Source organism: Trematomus bernacchii, unplaced genomic scaffold (genome assembly GCF_902827165.1).
Source record: "Trematomus bernacchii unplaced genomic scaffold, fTreBer1.1, whole genome shotgun sequence".
NCBI lineage: Eukaryota > Metazoa > Chordata > Actinopteri > Perciformes > Nototheniidae > Trematomus > Trematomus bernacchii.
The window spans coordinates 357973-377500 of NW_022987562.1; the positions used below are offsets into that span (position 1 = coordinate 357973).

General features: G+C 42.1%; 1 protein-coding gene across 1 annotated transcript in view; it reads right to left on the bottom strand.

Annotated features, from left to right (window-relative positions):
• Positions 1-2647: 2647 nt before the first annotated feature.
• The window catches only part of kdm5c (lysine (K)-specific demethylase 5C), a 39065-nt gene continuing 22184 nt past the window's right edge, over positions 2648-19528 (bottom strand). The window contains 13 exon segments of the mRNA XM_034124156.1: positions 2648-2739; positions 3752-3940; positions 6201-6400; positions 7592-7634; positions 7763-8527; positions 9118-9246; positions 11362-11541; positions 13081-13219; positions 16588-16961; positions 17476-17566; positions 17639-17789; positions 17989-18113; positions 18211-18392. Of these exon segments, the coding sequence (XP_033980047.1) occupies positions 2731-2739; positions 3752-3940; positions 6201-6400; positions 7592-7634; positions 7763-8527; positions 9118-9246; positions 11362-11541; positions 13081-13219; positions 16588-16961; positions 17476-17566; positions 17639-17789; positions 17989-18113; positions 18211-18392 (2577 nt within the window). The 3' untranslated portion in view covers positions 2648-2730.

Genomic DNA, 19528 nt, shown 5'->3' on the forward strand with positions numbered 1-19528 from the left:
ACCACAGATGCTTTTTTGATAACGACGAGCTGAGCGGTGCCTTTCTTTCAGGCAGACTTCACTGTAGAGCACAACTTTCAAACAATTGAAAAAAAGGCTGAAGGTACCGAGTTGAACGCTGAAGCACGGACAAAATGTCGGGCGTTTTCTCTTATGTTTTTGGAGAAAGGCACAGGGTGTCAAACAAAGCACAGAAAACCTTTGATTTTTCATTCATAAAAGGTACATTGGTATTTACTGAAATATAAGCGCTACAACGTCCACAGTCCATGAGGAAAAACGCACTGCATTTTGAAAAACGATGCAGAAAAACCTGCAAATGAAGAAACATTTTTACCAACTTGAAATCACGTGCACAGCATTTAGAAAAATTGTTCACCAACCTTTAGTGTCCCTGGTTTCCTTTCTTGGAGCATATGTTGATTTGCATGTGCAGCATTTAGGAAACGCTGCACATGTTTGTTGGTGAAGAGGTTTCTTCATTTACATGTTTTGGCAAATTTGAGTTTTATTTTTGCATTTACTTTTTAAGCTGCAGCGCGTTTCTCCTAATGGAAGTGTTTTTGCGCCGCCGTACAGTTGCCATTTAAATGAAAACCATAAAATCTTTTTTTTTTTTTACTTAGACGTACAAGACGTTTTGGTCAGTATGCAAAATAATGTATTTCACTGTCGACTGTGAACAAGCCTAGTTCATTGGAAATCAAGACTAACTTTTGCAAACTAAATCCCAGTTAAATGCTTCATTGCCAGCAGATTTTTCTATACTTTTCCTGTATTTTTTTTTAACTCAAAACAGAAGATTTTGCTTATTAAAAGTGCTCCAACAGCGAACGTACCTATAATGAACAACAGCCAATAATGGGGTGTTTCTAAAACCCTGTGAACAAAAGCTGATCTTTTCATTTGGCTTATATGCATGTTTGATATTGAGGCTGAAATGTTTTTCTTTCCATTTTAAGCCTTTAACATTCTGTAATTGTGGATGTGTCTTTCTATGAACTTGCTTGAAAACTCAAAGCAAACATGGTGTATTTGTTCAATATTGTGACGTTTGTTGTGTGTCGGCCATTTTCCAGTGAAAGCTTTTCTAAATAAATGCTGTGATGATTAAATAAATGTGGTTGATGTCCTTAATTATACATTTCTTAAAGGGGACCTATCATGCAAAATGCACTTTTTGATGTCTTTTATACATAAAGATGTGTCCCCGGTGTGTCAGGGAACTCACGCAGCGTCAGAAAATAAAACCCTCTCTTTTCCTCCGTACCCAAATCTCTAAAAACGGGGCTACAACGGAGCTGATCCAGATTTGCGTCCGATATGACGTAATATCTGAAATGTGGACCCACGGCCCTATCAGAAACGTTGCTATCAGAAACAATGCCCGACTGTTTTGGACGTATGGTCTGTGTTTACATTAGCATCGCTAACACTCAGAGCTAACCTGTACTGGAGAGCATGTGTGTGAAGAAGCAGGAAATAAAAAGGAACTCACCTTGTGGTATAACCGGCAAGAGAGAAAGCCTTTGAGCTCCATACTGTTTCAGAAAGAATCCTTGATAATCCATGATATGGCGTTTCATCACGGCAGTATTTAGTTTAGACAGTAGCTGCCGGGTCCCGCATGAGCTCAGACCCCTCCTTTTTAATTTTGAATCAATTTTGAATTTTTTAAAGCTTTATACCCCAAATCAGCACTTTTGAAACAGGAAGTGAAATAGAGGGATATGAGGCATGGCTAGAATGGGTGATCTGTTTGGTATTTTGAGCAAAACACTTCATAGACATGTTTTTTATATATTTGTATATATCTGAGACCTATGCTATTGCCTAAAAATAGCATGATAGGTCACCTTTAAAGCATTTTTTGATGAGAAATAAGGAGTCAACATATCCTAAACAATTCTAAACCTTTATTTTTCTAACAAGAGTGAAAAGAAACAAAGGCAACATTTAAATGAAAAGTTTATACACAAACTCACAACGACTGCGTGTCTGAAATATCAATAATAATAATAATAATAATATTTGAAACCAGGAAACAAAATGAGTTACAGTGAAGTTACCTTAAAGAGAGATAAAGAACGAGGGGAGGGGGGGAACTTGAAAAGGAATAAAATATGGAGTCAAAAGGATGGGTGCTTAAAAAAAAAAAGGGGGGGGGAAAGGAAAGGAGGAGACAGCCAAGAGGTACAGATATTAATTCTGGGAAAGTAGCACCAAAAACACTAATGCCTGTTTTTAACACTTCCCAAAATGTTCTCAGTTTATTCAAAAAAATGCATGTCTCCTCAAAAACAGCATCAAACACAAGATTCAATACAGCTAAAAAAATACAAGTGTAACCACGGTGCTGTTGACTTTAAGGATCAGCAGTAAAACTCCTCGGCTGCGGGGTCCAAACTCACAACTCGGACTAAATAGCTTATCCGACATCATGATGAACTAACTTTTAATACGGCTGGGATAACGAAGCATACTGACCGACCTCTGAGACCCCCCCCTCAGTCTGACATGGGTCCAGGGAGTAACGTTTTGGGGGGAGATATGGCGGTGGAGTGTAGAATAAGTTGTGGCTCTGTTAGTGTCTGGGTGAGGGATGAGAGGGGGTGTAGAGGGGGGAGGGGGGGGGGGGGGGGGGGGGGTGAGAGAGGGGGGGGGGATGTCCGGCATCTTTCTGACACTTCCTCCGACGATCCTTTAAACAGAGCTCCAGCCGTGACTTTATCACAAAATCTGACCAAGGAGAAAAAGGAAATATGTTAATGTCAAATAAAACTTGAATTAATTTACAGTTTCAGATATAAAAAAAATATCCCACTTAAGGACATCAATTCTTACTCAGGGTATATGCAGGAATCCTGAAGTCAAATGTAATTCCTTTAAGACCTTTTTTAAGACCCTTTCCATACATTTTAAGACCTCATCGCCACTTCGAGTTTTAACCGGTTACCTTGGCGACACACTTTACCTCACATTTACTATATACAGTATTGATTGTCCTTCCTCCTTATCTTCCAACCATTTGGACGCAAACTTGCATTTCCCCATAACGATGTTGTTTAACAACCGGCGTAAACGGACCTGCGCGCGCTATCAAGCAGTGAGCGTGAGATGTCCTGTTCAGATGACGTCAAATCCAACGGGATGCCATAAATAAACTACACAGAATCACACTACACACCTACGCAATGAATACATTCAGGCACACGGTAGAATACCTCTTTGGACAATTTATATACTTATTGAAAACAAGCTACAAAATGTAATACCTTGGAAAATGCCGTTTAATACTTTTTAATAGCCTTAATTTTCGCTAAATTGATTTATCAATTTTTTATATTTTTTAAGACCCCGCGGACCCCCTGCTACTATAACTGTTTTAAAAAGACTTTATATTAATATCTTTTGTTCCACCTTTACTCAAATTAGTCCACATTATAGCAAATGTATTATTTAATTATTTGTATTAGTATTATAATCCTTTGTTTACATAACGGCCATGTTGTTTTGAATTAAAGATCAACAAAAGAAAATACTAATACAATTAAATTAAAACTATCTATATAGAGAGAGTTAAAGATTTGGTAGTTAAGATCATGCATGATATTTAAAATATTTATTTATTGTCAGAATTGTAATCCTTTAAAACGCCAGTATGTTAATATACTTCCACACATTATTACACATGTCCTTATTAGGGCACAAGTGTTTAAGTAACTGAAAGATAAGAAGGGGGGGGGGTTACCTCTGGTTTGGTGTAGACAGGTAACTGAGGGGGGGAGCTGTGTTTGAGGGGGCAGGTTTTCTTTGACTCTGAAGAATCCAGTGACCGCCCCCCGGCTCCTTCTCCACTTCCTCCTCTGTGACTCTTCCTCTTCCTCTTTGAGTCCTTCGCTCGGCCTCGGCTCGATCGCCTCTGCTCCTCCAGCTCAATCTGAGAGAGAGAGAGAGAGGGGGGATTATCAGAGAGGAAGCAGTGGACTGACATCACTAACAACTTCATATTATCCTGTCCCTCCGAAAAGAACTGCTAGCTCCTTCACCTGTCAGAATGTACTCTTGATAAAACAGAGCATTTTAAACTCACAGAAATGTAAAAAAAAGAACACATTTTTACATAAAATGTCATTTTATTAATGGAAATGATGAACTTTTCAACAGACTATGGGAGGATTATGTAGTTAAGATGAATTGAATTAATCAGAAATCCATTATGTCCATCATGATTGAACTAGGGGACACTGGCAAAGACGAAAGACACTAAGCAGAACAAGTAGAAGAAGAGGACTGCAGACAAATCAATAAAGCATGTTCAAACTTCAAAGACAAAATTCTAAATCTTTTATTCAACATGTTTCTTTTGCCTCAAAGACACACTGAGTTTTATAAATCTAAAGTAAATAAAAAGTGTTGTCAAACAATCCAAAGGGCACCTTGAATTAAATATGTGTAGACGGCACTGACACGCTTTGATCAAAGTTTAGAGCAGTATTCCCAAAATAGTCTTTACTCGTTTGCACTAATGACGTTTTTGTTCCAAAACCCTGTTGTCAGATTTAGCGTCTTAAGTGTCTTCTTAAAGGTGGGGCAGGTCATTTTGGAGAAACCGGCTCGAGTGCGCTAGAATTTGAAAATACACAACCGGAGAAAATCTTCCACTTCCTTACAGAGCCCCTCCTCCAACACACACGAACGCGCACATGACCAATGAGGGCACGAGATAAGTTTGTGCACAGATGGAAGGCTGACAGGCAGGTAGGCCATCCAGTTATTTTAGCCGGGCCGGCTCAAATGATTGGTCGTGCTTTTTACAGTACTACGGCTTCCACAGATGACATTTTTTTATGGATTTGTTGTCAAAGCACTTAAGATATTCATTGCTATCGGGATGTTAAGAGCATTCCATGGAATATAACAGAAAGTGTATCTCGAGCCGGTTTCTCAAACTTACCTACCCTACCTTTAAGCCTCATGCGTTAATATAATAGTCAGATTTATTTTGGTAAATAATGGTGTGTCTGAGGCTCACTGGCAGTGAATGCAGGAGATTAATTTACTCGTTATTGTTCGTTTGTGTTCTTTGTACATACAATCAGTACAGACCACCGTCTCATTTGTATGCAGATATTTTGCTTTCCATCTCTAAAAGCAGAGGTGGGAAGTAGTGGAGTACAAATACTTTGTTACTGTACTTAAGTACATTTTTCTGGTATCAGTACTTTACTCCACTACTAATTTTTCTGACGACTTTTTACCACAAATACCTGTACTTTCTACTTCTCACATTTTGAACTCAAATACCTGTACTTTCTACTTCTTACATGTTGAACACAAATACCTGTACTTTCTACTTCTTACATGTTGAACACAAATACCTGTACTTTCTACTTCTTACATGTTGAACACAAATACCTGTACTTTCTACTTCTTACATGTTGAACACAAATACCTGTACTTTCTACATCTTACATGTTGAACACAAATACCTGTACTTTCTACTTCTCACATGTTGAACACAAATACCTGTACTTTCTACTTCTTACATGTTGAACACAAATACCTGTACTTTCTACTTCTTACATGTTGAACACAAATACCTGTACTTTCTACTTCTTACATGTTGAACACAAATACCTGAACTTTCTACTTCTTACATGTTGAACACAAATACCTGTACTTTCTACTTCTTACATGTTGAACACAAATACCTGTACTTTCTACTTCTCACATTTCCCAAACAGGCTGGTTCCTTTAGTTTGAATGTGTGTTTGGTGGCGTGATCATTATTATTTAGAGTCATTGCGTGCCTATTGATTTGAACACGATCCGTGTATCCATCATTTCCTGGTCTTCTCTAAAGAAGAGGGACCAATGAAAACGTTGTCATGTTGCCGTTGTTCAGCATGGAAACATTCATTAGCTAACAATGACATTATTGTTCTATTAATATAAAGGGAGGTCAGGTACTCTTTAAAACAGCTGCTAGTTATGGGTACTTTTTACTGAAGTACATTTCAAAGCCCTCTTTACTTTGACTTGAGTAAAGAAGTTTAGTCAGTACTTCTACTTTTACCAGAGTATTTTTAAACACGAGTATCTGTACTTCTACTTGAGTAAAGGATGCGTGTACTTTTGCCAACACTGGTTATGCATTGTGGAAACGCACCTCAAAGTTAGAGAGTTATGTTGCTGACCTGTATGAGCGTGCGCAGTGTGTCTGTGGGGGGGCTGGAGGCGGCCTGCAGGACCCTGTGGATGGTGAGGCTCTGATCCAGAGAAACCTCCAGCAGGTCTCCCTCTAGCTGCAGATCCTCCAGCTGCTCTCTGGAGGCAGGGAGCAGCTCCACCACCCCCCCCTTCAGCAGGGGCAGCAGGGCCAGCAGAGAGCCCACACCTGGGGGGGGAGAGGGGGAAACAGTGAGGAGACGCTTTGAAATTATGCAATTAACAGGTAGTTAAAAATATTTATTGCAAAAATGTCAAAAAAGTGCCTTTTTCAGCCTCTATTATGTGAAGATTTCCAATGTTCCTCTATTTTATATCATATAAGAGTAATTATAAAACTGACAAGTCAAATCAAGCAATCTGATTGGTTCTTAGCCGTGATATAATGAGCGTATATCACGGGTAGAATTGTAGTTATTTTTCACAAGTCAGTATCCCTCCGCGTCTGAGAAACAGCTACAACCGTTATAACCGTTACAACACGTCCGTTACGAAACTAACTAACAAAGCTTAAGATGGAAACATGTAAGGTTAACTTGGACCTCCGGGGTGGCCTTACTATGGAGGAGTGGATTGAGGAGTGCCTATCTCCAGAAAGCCCCTAAACGACGACATGCAGAGCTACATTCAAAGTGAATGGGCAGAAGCGTTGAAGCTTCAACGCACGCCGCCGTGTGTAGGGGCCGTTAGTGGCCACAGGTGCAAAAGCTCTCTTCAGAGCTACTGGAAGCCGAATCTCGGGGACCGGAGAAAGTGGAGCAATATTCTCACCACGCAAAGCAACAGCCTAGAACAACCTCAGCCGATACAAGTAACCACGTAAGCCATGCTACTGATGCTGGACAGTTTTTCAGTGGGTGCACAATAAACGGCAACATACAAATTAATGTAAATAAATAGCCAAATAATGGATCAACGCTCTCTGTCTAATATGTTCGCTAGCTGTTGTTAGTGTTGTTGCATAGCAACCACCTCGCACTATGTTTCGTGCAGAAGGCAACAGAGGGACTATTTTATTTTGAACATCATTATTTACTAATAAAAACTATTTAAATTAGAGTGTGTATTTTTCTTTCATATTGCCACACTTGGTAACCGTTTTATAAAAGCAATAGCTCACTTCAGGCCGTGATATATGCTCATTATATCACAGCTAAGGGGCGTGGTTTGGCCCGACAACCCCCTTAGTTAAATATATTCGTGTTTTGGAATTTTTTTAAAAACAGAATGAGGAACTGGGATGCTGTTTTTTATATTTTTGTACTTCATTTTCAGACCAAATAATACATAAAGAAATTATAAACTTGATCGATAAAATAGATAATTGTGAGTTGCAGCCCTTAAAATCAACACGTCTTACCTGTAACATTTAACTTCTTGTTGATGCCATTTTCACATCCAGCCTGTGGGGGAAAAGGAAGTCAACTTAATATATGAGAATGAATGTAAAGACAAAATGAAATCTAACGGTTATTTGAGTCAGTTTCACAGTTTGTTTAGTATAATAAAGAGTAAGAATAGGCTTGTTTACCGGAACACCGTTGCTCTCCTTGCTTTTCTTCTTGGGCGAGTTCTCGTCGGTCAGATCGATGACTCCCTCCTCTCCCTCGCCTCCCTCAGAGTCTGATAAAACGATCACAGAGCTCCTCACCTTCTCTCCGTTGTCCCTCTCTGCCTCCTGACGCAGAGTCTCTTTGAGTTCCTGCAGCCTCTGAAGGGCCCCCTGCAGCTCGGGGGTCTCCAGGGCCTCTTTAGCGCGGCCCTGCCAGGTGATGGTCCTCTCGGTGAGGCACTGCAGGGCCTCTCCCTCCGGCAGGCGCACCGGCAGCCTCTGCAGCGCCACCAGCAGCGCCAGGATGGTCTCCAGACGGGGCCGCCGCGACCTCTGGCACCGCGGACACAAGAAGCGCGAGTCCCAGTCCCACCAGCAGAGGGCGCTCTCCTGGGGCCCGGAGGAGGGGAACAGGGAGGGGAAGGAGACGCAGCCCCCGTGGAACCAGTCCTTACAGAGGTGGCATCGCAGCTGAGGAGCCCGAGGCTGAGCGGAGCACACACACACCGCCTGAGGAGTGTGTGTGTGGTTCCCGTTCTCTGATAAAGAGTTCTCCGAGTGGCTGGATATGTCCGTCTCCATGGCGTTGTCCATGTCCCACCTCCCATTCTCCTTCTCCTCCGAGCCGCTGCTGCTGTTGCTGCTCCCCCCCGCCGAGTTTAGTCCAGATTTACACATGTTCCCTTTCTGTAGCCTCAGCAGCGCCTCCTTCTCCTGCTGCTCGCCCTCTTTGAACGCCATCACCTGGAGACGAGACACACACATTTTACACACAGAAATAATATGTATTTAAGAACACAGAAATGTATCTATGAAAAGGGTCACTTGAATTCTTTGTGGAACCTATTTTTGTCTCTCAATGACTAAAGGCACTTTAATATCCGTTGAGCATCGAGTGATGACGCTGCAACAGGCAGTCACAAAACCCCCTCTGCAAAGAACAAAAACATCTCTGCATATATATATATATATATATATATATATATATATATATATATATAAGCTCTCTCTGTTTTTGTGTCTATCTAAGTTTTCCTCATAGTGAAGTCTTGTTTAAATCCACATTGTGGAAATCAGCTACATATTCAACACTGACATTTCTCTCTTCAACACTCACTCACATTTCCAACACAAAAAGTCACCTTGTGTGTTTTTGCAACAACATGTATCCTTGAGCTTGACTTTGGATCCTTTTATGATGTTATCAGACACTTAGAATAATAATGTGAGTCTGAGTTCAAAACAAAAGCCTTTAGTCGACCGACATGAACAACGCCTGAAGAATTAGCTGCCCAGTCGACTTTCACTTAATGGACGCTTAAATTTGGACTCACAATAGCTGCAGGGTCCCTCAGGTCGTGAGCAGAGAGGCCCAGTGTGTTGGAGTCAGAATCCTCTAAAGGCTCGTCCAGCTGATCCATCTCGTCCCGCCTCTCTCGCCTCTTTGCACACGGACACAACACCTGCAAGGAAACACCGGACTTTAATGCTTTCATCCCACAGGCCATAAGACTATTAAACACCGGAACTTTTGAAAGAACATCCATAAACATTCATCCGTTTGCATCTTGCTAATTATTTATCATATTCCATTTACTTGTATATAGACTCTTCTTACACAATTTCATTTGTATTTACTTGCATCTGTTTTATTTGTTCTATGTCCTATATTGGTCTGGCAGTGGCTCAGTCAGTAGGGGCTTGGACTGTGAGCTGTAGGGTCGCCGGTTCAAGTCCCTGACCAGACCTAAAATATGGAGTGTGGACTGCTACTTGGAGGTCCCAGTTCACCTCCTGCCCTGGTGCCCTTGAGCAGACTCCTGGTACCAGACTCCTGGTACCAGACTCCTGGTACCAGACTCCTGGTACTAGACTCCTGGTACTAGACTCCTGGTACCAGACTCCTGGTACCAGACTCCTGGTACCAGACTCCTGGTACTAGACTCCTGGTACCAGACTCCTGGTACTAGACTCCTGGTACCAGACTCCTGGTACCAGACTCCTGGTACTAGACTCCTGGTACCAGACTCCTGGTACTAGACTCCTGGTACTAGACTCCTGGTACCAGACTCCTGGTACTAGACTCCTGGTACCAGACTCCTGGTACTAGACGCCTGGTGCCAGACTCCTGGTACTAGACGCCTGGTGCTAGACTCCTGGTGCTAGGTACTAGACTCCTGGTACCAGACTCCTGGTACCAGACTCCTGGTACCAGACTCCTGGTACTAGACTCCTGGTACTAGACTCCTGGTACTAGACTCCTGGTACTAGACTCCTGGTACTAGACTCCTGGTACTAGACTCCTGGTACTAGACTCCTGGTACTAGACTCCTGGTACTAGACTCCTGGTACTAGGATGGGTTAAAAGCAGAGAACACATGTCACTGTGTGCTCTGCATGTGTGGCCATTACAGAGGGTCTCATCCCTCCCAATTCTATTCTATATTTATGTTGCCCTGTAGGAGGAGCCTGGGACTTAAGTTTTTCATTGCCCTATCTACACTGAAGCTACTGTGCACATTTAAAATAAAGCCTTGAATTTAATTTAACATTTTAAATATTCTAATTCTGGGAATTGAAAAGCAAAGTGTTTTAAAGGTCAAAGATGGGTTCGGGTAACAGTAAAAAAGGGAAAGGTTGTTGTCTAAGGGTGCAAAATGGAGGAAAGAGAAGGATGAAAGGAATATAAAAAGGTTAGAAAACTGTCAAAAGAACTATAATTTCACGGGAAGACTAGGGCTAGAGCAGGGGTGTCAAACTCAATTTCATCGAGGGCCACATCAGCATTATGGTTGCACTCAAAGGGCCGGTTGTAGCTTTAAGACTATACAAGAATACATATATAAATATTTAATATATAGAAAATAATGTATTAAATTACATTATTGCCTCTGCATTGGATTATTATCGGATAGGGTAATAACTTCATAATTAACTACGTCTGAAAGCAGAAGTCTACGGCAAATAATTGCAAGTCTCTTCAGTGAGAATGTCACAAAATGATTTAAAAAGAAAAGCCAAATTATAAATAAAAAAAAAGTGACATTTAAAAAAAATATATAACAATTCTGAGAAAAAGGCATATCTGAGATGCATTGTGGGACATGTAGTTTATGGGCAACATGCTTCTGTAAATCGGCATTTTAACCATATAATAAACGTATTATATTCTTTGCAAGCTCTTGTGGGGCCACATAAAATGAAGTCACAGGCCGGATTTGGCCCCCGGGCCTCGAGTTTGACACCCCTGGGCTAGAGGAATGTGAGAATTAGGGATATTGTAATTGTCTCTAACTACTTTTAAATCCAGGCTGAAGACTTTATTTTTCCCGCTGCTTTTAATTGAACTATTCCCATCTCACACTGCACTGTAACTTTTATTCATGAACCTTTGTTATTCATGTTTTATTATCTTTGCTTTGTAATGTTTCTAATGTGTTTTATGCTCTTAATGTCTTTCATTTTTGTAAAGCACTTTGCCTTGTGTTGAAAAGTGCTATATGAATAAACTTGCCTTGAATGAATCCATATGATAACTTATCTTGTTGCATTAATGACAGAAATATAATGTTGCTGACCTCCAGCAGGCTGTGCTGGCTGCTCTTCTTCAGGAAGGTCTTGGTGGCCTTCTCTCTCCAGGAGTGAGCGGAGGCCACCTGCAGCTCCAGCTGACGCAGCTCCTCCATGTAGACGGGCAGGTCCCTCCCGATGGCCACCAGGCCCTCCAGGTCGTCCAGGCACGGGTAATGCTCTCCATTCTGCAAACCAAGGAGATCACTGATTATTCACCGTTGTGTCCTTGGGCAAGACACTTCACCCTAATTTGCTCCTGTGGGTATTGTCCACAGTATTCGCTCTTACATGTCCAATATGTGTAATACGTAGGGCTGTCAGTCGATTACAATATTTAATCGCAATTTTTGTATCTGTTCTAAATGTACCTTAGAGGAATATTTTTCAAGTTTTTAATACTCTTATCAACATACGAGTGGACAAATATGCTTTATGCAAATGTTTGTTTATTATCATTTGATCACTCTCACTCACTCACTCACTCTCACTCTCACTCTCACTCTCACTCTCACTCTCACTCTCACTCTCACTCTCACTCTCACTCTCACTCTCACTCTCACTCTCACTCTCACTCTCACTCTCACTCTCACTCTCTCACACCCCTGTGTACTTCTCTGCACTGAGCCAGTTGCTCAAACAGACAAGCCTGTTTACAGTTGTCGGCAAAATGCCGCTCCTCTGTCTTCATAACAGTCAAAGCATGAGACTGAAGTTCCCACCTAGGGTCAAAATAATGCGCTGTGATGTGCAGTCGACACGTTGGATGCGATCCGAATGATCTAACACAGCCCCTCGTCCTCCATAATGTTAAGCTGTTGTTGTCCAGGCGTCTCCCCGGCAAACTTTATTAACGCGTTAACTTGACAGCCCTAGTAATATGTAATGTAAAGCGCTTTGAACACTTGGAAAAGCGCTCGAATAACAATGTCATTAATTATTATTATTATTATACAGTATAAGGTTCATTTGCAATTTGGGGTACTTCAATTAAATGTGATGACAGCATTCTAGGGCCATTGTAGGTCAAATCAATGAGTTATAGAGCAGTTAAGTGGACAGGGGGCCTCCGGGTTGAACAGGTTCAATCTCAAATATCCATCGGAAATTCATGGATATTCTCCGAGATGAAACGTGTGATGTGTGGGAAAGATATCAGAAATTCTCTGAGATTATTTTACAAAGTTAAAAGATACAACCACTAGTGAGGAAATGCAACAGTGTGGAACAAGGAGATATTTTTCATCTGCCTTTGCGTTGTAGTTCATAATGCAAAAAAAGATTCACTTAATGTCTTAATGTTCAGATGCTTACAATAACATGTTGAATTTGGGCAAAAACCACAGGTATTTCCTTGCTTGTAAACCAGATTGCCAAGTATTCTTTGATTAGGTATTCCAATTACAAAATGAAGCAAAGTACAAAACAAACCCACACATTTTCTTGCAAGTTCTGCGGATGGTTTCTCTGAATATTACCTTCCTCCCATGGCTAAGCAACTCATTCTACAATCTACAATGTCGTCGTTACGCCATGGTACTTATCACAGCATTGTAGGTAACAGGAAGGGGTGGCAACATCTCAAATATTCAAGATTAAAAGGCAGACAGTTATGGCTGAAATTCATGGATATTCTCTGAGATAGAAAGTGTTATTTTGTGTGGTATGTGCTTGGGAAGAATATCAGATATCATAAAATATGAATAACATTTAGTTTGTTTCTCTACCTGGATCTCCTCCAGGTCTGTGACCCAGGCCTGGGCTCGAGTGAGGCAGCCCTGCAGAGCCAGGATGTTCGGCAGCTTCACAGGAATCAGCTGAGCCTCGTTCACTATCGCCTCCAGGGTGGAGAGAGGGTGCTTTTGCCTGCAAGAACAACAGCACGACGATGACATTTCAACGTCTTAACAACAGGATGAACTAGTTCAGAGTTATGCAGCTGAAGCAGAGAAAAAGGTGTCGTGTCAAGTTATTATATAATCATTTAAACCATATAGTCTTATACTCTGATTGCCTTTTACACGGTTGTATTTTTAGTCTTGTATGTGTTTAACAGAGACATGTGTAAAGGGGGATATGCGAGTGGTTAAGGACGAGGGGGTTTTATGGTTTAATGGTGGGGATGTTTAGATTATGCCTAAGGGAATTTAAGGGTGGGACCAGGTGGCTTTTCTCTCTACTATAGAGTGCGACTGTGAGCTGTGTTCTGGGTGCAGAACTTCTCTATCCTCTGAGGAAGAAGTAGCTCTGTTCCTGCATTTGAGATCATTTTCACTTGACTTTCTTTATGACTTTATTAAATATAACAAAAGACAAACTTTGTCCATTAATCATTTATCAGTTTCTATTAAAGGTCCCCTATTATACTGTTTTTCATCAATATATTATAGGTCTCAGATATATACAGAACATGTCTCTGATTGGCTGAAACACCAAACAGATCATTGCAGCATTACCCATAATCCCCTCTGTTTCAGCCCTGTTTCCAAAGTGCTGATTCTCTGTCTGTTACTTTAGATGAAAATAAGGAGCCCCTCCCCACGCCCCTCTGAGAGAGATTTGGTTAAAAAGAACACAATGGTGCTTTAGGAGGAGATTCAGGTGATAAGGGGGGGGGGGGGGGTTACCTTGGTTGCTGATTGGCTAATGGTTACCCAAGCCAAAACATCGTTATGACATCATAAAGTGGCCAAAATCTGATCAGCTCATTTTCAGACAGGTTTTTATATAAATGGATCAGGACAAAAAGAGAGAGAATCTTTGTTCCTGTTGATGAAGAAGAGACATGAAGAAGAGGGGACACATGTTGATGAAGAAGAGACATGAAGAAGAGGGGACACATGTTGATGTAGAAGAGACATGAAGAAGAGGGGACACATGTTGATGTAGAAGAGACATGAAGAAGAGGGGACACATGTTGATGTAGAAGAGACATGAAGAAGAGGGGACACATGTTGATGAAGAAGAGACATGAAGAAGAGGGGACACATGTTGATGTAGAAGAGACATGAAGAAGAGGGGACACATGTTGATGTAGAAGAGACATGAAGAAGAGGGGACACATGTTGCTGAAGAAGAGACATGAAGAAGAGGGGACACATGTTGATGAAGAAGAGACATGAAGAAGAGGGGACACATGTTGATGAAGAAGAGACATGAAGAAGAGGGGACACATGTTGATGAAGAAGAGACATGAAGAAGAGGGGACACATGTTGATGAAGAAGAGACATGAAGAAGAGGGGACACATGTTGATGAAGAAGAGACATGAAGAAGAGGGGACACATGTTGATGAAGAAGAGACATGAAGAAGAGGGGACACATGTTGATGTAGAAGAGACATGAAGAAGAGGGGACACATGTTGATGTAGAAGAGACATGAAGAAGAGGGGACACATGTTGATGAAGAAGAGACATGGAGAAGAGGGGACACATGTTGATGTAGAAGAGACATGAAGAAGAGGGGACACATGTTGATGTAGAAGAGACGTGAAGAAGAGGGGACACATGTTGATGTAGAAGAGACATGAAGAAGAGGGGACACATGTTGATGTAGAAGAGACATGAAGAAGAGGGGACACATGTTGATGTAGAAGAGACATGAAGAAGAGGGGACACATGTTGCTGAAGAAGAGACATGAAGAAGAGGGGACACATGTTGATGAAGAAGAGACATGAAGAAGAGGGGACACATGTTGATGAAGAAGAGGGGACACATGATGCGCCGGTGAAGATGGCCGCATCGTCTACGTGCTCCTCTCCAACTTTGCCCATTTTCGTATTTTGTACATATTTCATTTACTTTTGCCGTTTTACTTTTAACATGGTTCGCAACATGCTAGCCGACCGCACCTACTCTGCCATACAATATAGTAGAGAGGAACTTTTCCAATTGCGAAACTTCGTGGACAATAATAACCCTCCGACAAACAATGGAGATTCACCATGGCTACCTGTTGCTGTTCTACCTGAGAGACGCAAGAAGAAGACAAAGCGGGGATGCCGGGCCGGGTTGCTGGTCAGACTGAGAAAACGAGAGAATCGGCCCCCTCTTCCGAGTATTCTTCTGGCTAATGTTCAATCCATTGAAAATAAGCTAGATGAACTCAGAAGCCGGATTGCTTTTCAACGGGACATTAAGAACTGTAACGTGTTAATTCTCACTGAGACTTGGCTCAACCCCGCTATCCCGGACTCCGCTATTGTCCCTGACGGATTCTCTATTTTTCGTCAGGACCGGACTGCTAACTCGGGGAAAAGTAAGGGAGGCGGTGTGTGTGTAATGACTAACAACAACTGGTGCTCAGATGTGAAGATTATTTCATCGGACTGTTCCGCACATCTCGAGCACCTCATGATCTCATGTCGGGCCTTCCATCTGCCGAGGGAATTCACATCTGTTGTGATAACAGCAGTGTATATCCCGCCGCAGCCACTCGCCGACAACAACACGGCACTCGATCAGCTGTTTGGGTTTATTGATAAAACCGAGACTTCACGGCCAGATGCGGCGTTCGTTGTGGCCGGAGATTTCAACACCGCCAACATGAAGAAGGTTTTGCCAAAATATTACCAACACATCAACTTCCCGACGCGCGGGGGAAACATACTGGACCATGTTTATTCCCCTTTCCGGAATGGATATAAGGCTCTCCCTCGCCCTCCCTTCGGCAAATCAGACCATATCTCACTACTGTTGTTGCCTGCGTACAAGCAGAAACTTAAAAGGGACAGACCGATAACAAGGACAGTACAGCGATGGAGCGAGGAGTCAGATTCAGCACTGCAGGATTGCTTTGCATCTACGGATTGGAGTGTGTTTGAGGACAATAACATCAACACACACACGGACACTGTCATCTGCTACATTGGGAAATGCATCGATGACGTGGTACCGAAGGTTTCTGTACGGACATTCCCAAATCAAAAGCCCTGGGTAAACGGTGAGGTGCGCGGCAAACTGAAAGCGCGCACTCTCGCGCACACAGCGGGAGATTTGGAGGAGTACAGGAAGTCTAGGTATGATCTCCGGAGAGCAATTCAAAATGCAAAGAGACAGTACAAAGACAAGGTGGAATCTGACTTCAAAGGCTGTAACACTAGGAATATGTGGGCAGGGATGTAGAGGAGACATGAAGAAGAGGGGACACATGTTGATGTAGAAGAGACATGAACAAGTGGATTTTGCACAATAGGTGACCTTTAAGAATTTCCTCCACAAAAGGTTCCTCTCACCTTTGCTCCAGGCAGATCTGAGCCTTCTCCTCCCAGCGCTCTGCGATGGTGAGCAGCTCCTGCAGCTCCGCCATGGCCGTCTCCACAGAAACGCTTTGTGACACGTTGCAGCCCGCCTCCATCAGGGTCCTCAACACGTCCAGCATCACCTCCTGCCTCTCCCCGCCCTCTGTGCCCAGGGTGCGCCTCACCTCATCCAGCCACACTCCCTGCTCCTTCAGGCCCTCCAGGTTCTCACACTCGGGGACCAGGACAGGCAGCGTGGCTCCTCTCTCCAGCAGAGACTGAAGCTCCTCGGGAGGAGAGTCCCGCCTCCAGGCGCTGGCCAGAGTCTGAGCCTGGCTCTGGAAATCCTCCACCGTCCGCAGAACAGCCTGGAAAATCAAACAGTACAAAGGTTAGCCATTGTTGCACTAAATAAAAGGTGAAACTTTGTAAACATATTTTATGGACTTGTAATAATATAATAAAAAAAAAAATCACGTAAATAACGTACAATATGAATGAAAATCAAACAAAGAAATGTGCTTTATTGTATGTCTAACATCTAAAAGCTGTTTTAACTTTTGTATACAGTACATTTTGAAAAGTTCAAATGGGTGAAAAATACAAACTGGGTTTAGGGATGCACCATTCAAAGTTTTTTTTAAAGTTCTGAAGCAGTACTTTTTAAAAGTATTTATCCATACATTAAAATAGTTTTTGGTGCATTTTTTTAAATTCTTAAATATTCATTTGTATTAATTTATCTTAAGTTTGGAATTATTTCTATTTTGAACAAAGGTTCACTAAATAAGGGTACAACCTTTAAACTTTTTATTCAAAGTGTCTGCAGCATTTATTTTGTATAAGTGCATGAAGTGGGAAGCTAAACGTTTCTCTTCTCACCTGCACTTGCTCCAGCTGGCTGATCACACAGGGCAGGTTCTGCATGGTCTCTACCAACGACTTCAGCTCTGCCAACGTCATCCTGCTCTCACTGAGAAGAGAGGAGTATGTAAGAGCATGATATTAAACAGTTGGTGTTCATGTGAAGCACCGATCTACCGACCTGCTGCCTGAGTTACTGAGGAGGAAGTCAGTGCTGGTCTGCTGGCAGCGCTCGATGTCTTTAAGAACAGTGTTGAGTTTACGCAGGAGTTCGTTGTCGGGGAACTTTCTCTCTGCTGCTTCCGTCTTCAGTAACTCCAGATCAGCAATTCCTGCAATTAAGTCAAATTGGTTTAACCACTTTATTTAAGATAATACAATTCCTATCAAATGTATGAAGACATTTACAGTTTTTGTTGTAAATATCGTTAGATCATGTACATTCGGTTCCAACTCAAGTAACGATATACACACACATGCTGACCAATCAAAATCTCACAAATGTACAGTTCTTGTGTGTTGATTTCCCACCTATCTTGTTTCCTTCCTCCTGCTCCAGTGCCTCCTTCACTCTGTTGGCCCAGGAGTCAAAGGACTCGGAGCGGACCTTTAATCTGTGTAACATGGCTAACAGCTCGTCCAGGGTGTATCTGTATCTGCAGGGTGACGGGGAAACACGAGGGAATTAACACCGACACTTGAGATCAAACTAGAAAGAAAGCATTTATACACAGCTGCTCAGGAGAAACGTACCTGAGGTAGAGTTTTTCCGTGGGGCAGTTGCACAGGTCCTGAGTGTGGTAGAGACACACGAGGCGCTCGGGACAGTTGGAACAGGCGAGAGCGGAGAGGAAGCAGGTGGTTTTACATGTATCACACTGACGCTCGTCGTCGGGCAGAAGCTCAAACGCCTCACGCTCTGCTTCAGTGATGCCCTGCAGGTGCAACACAGATTATAATCAGTCAGAGTTTCAAAAGTGCTGATTTTGGGCATGAAGCTTTAAAAGATTGATACAAAATAAAAAGAGGAGGGGGCTGAGCTCATGCGGGACCCGGCAGCTACTGTCTAAACTAAATACTGCCGTGATGAAACGCCATATCATGGATTATCAAGGATTATTTCTGAAACAGTATGGAGCTCAAAGGCTTTCTCTCTTGCCGGTTATACCACAAGGTGAGTTCCTTTTTATTTCCTGCTTCTTCACACACATGCTCTCCAGTACAGGTTAGCTCTGAGTGTTAGCGATGCTAATGTAAACACCGACCACATTACGTCCAAAACAGTCGGGCATTGTTTCTGATAGCAACGTTTCTGATAGGGCCGTGGGTCCACATTTCAGATATTACGTCATATCGGACGCAAATCTGGATCAGACACACCGGGGACACATATTTATGTATAAAAGACATAAAAAAAAGTGCATTTTACATGATAGGTCCCCTTTAACATAACAGAGAAATTCCTAAAGTAGGGATGAAGCAAATAGTTTGAAGCTGCATTCATAACCGTGACTTTTATATTATAAATAAACATTAAATTGAATGTTTTGCAGCTTTTTTTTGCATGTGTATTCATACCATGTTACACTGTTTTTTTGCAAAGTAGCATATACAAAACAATCTAAACAATTATAAGTATTACATAATTTATTGAAATGAATTCCAGTAGTGGCCGTGTAGATATAAAAAAGTGGTGGAAACTTCATAAGAAGCCTGTATAGAAGCTTTAAATGGGATAAAATGACATTCACTACAGCCCTATAATATAAATAAACAAACAAACAGTCTCTAATTGGCGCATTTCCACTGTAGCACGGTTTGAGCGTGCCGTGCCAAACCCGGCCCTTTTTTTTTTTGCTTTTCCACTAGGCGTAGTTCCGGCTCAGGGCTACTTTTTCACCTTTTTTCTGGCCCTCCAAAATCGAGGTTCTTACCGGGCCAACAACCGGGCTGAATATGCTAAACTAGTGACGTAAACACTCGACTGCCGATTGGTCAGAGAGAATCGCTGGCAAGGGGGCTACAACTACAACTAAATGAACATATTTGACCGTGATTTAATTGTAATACA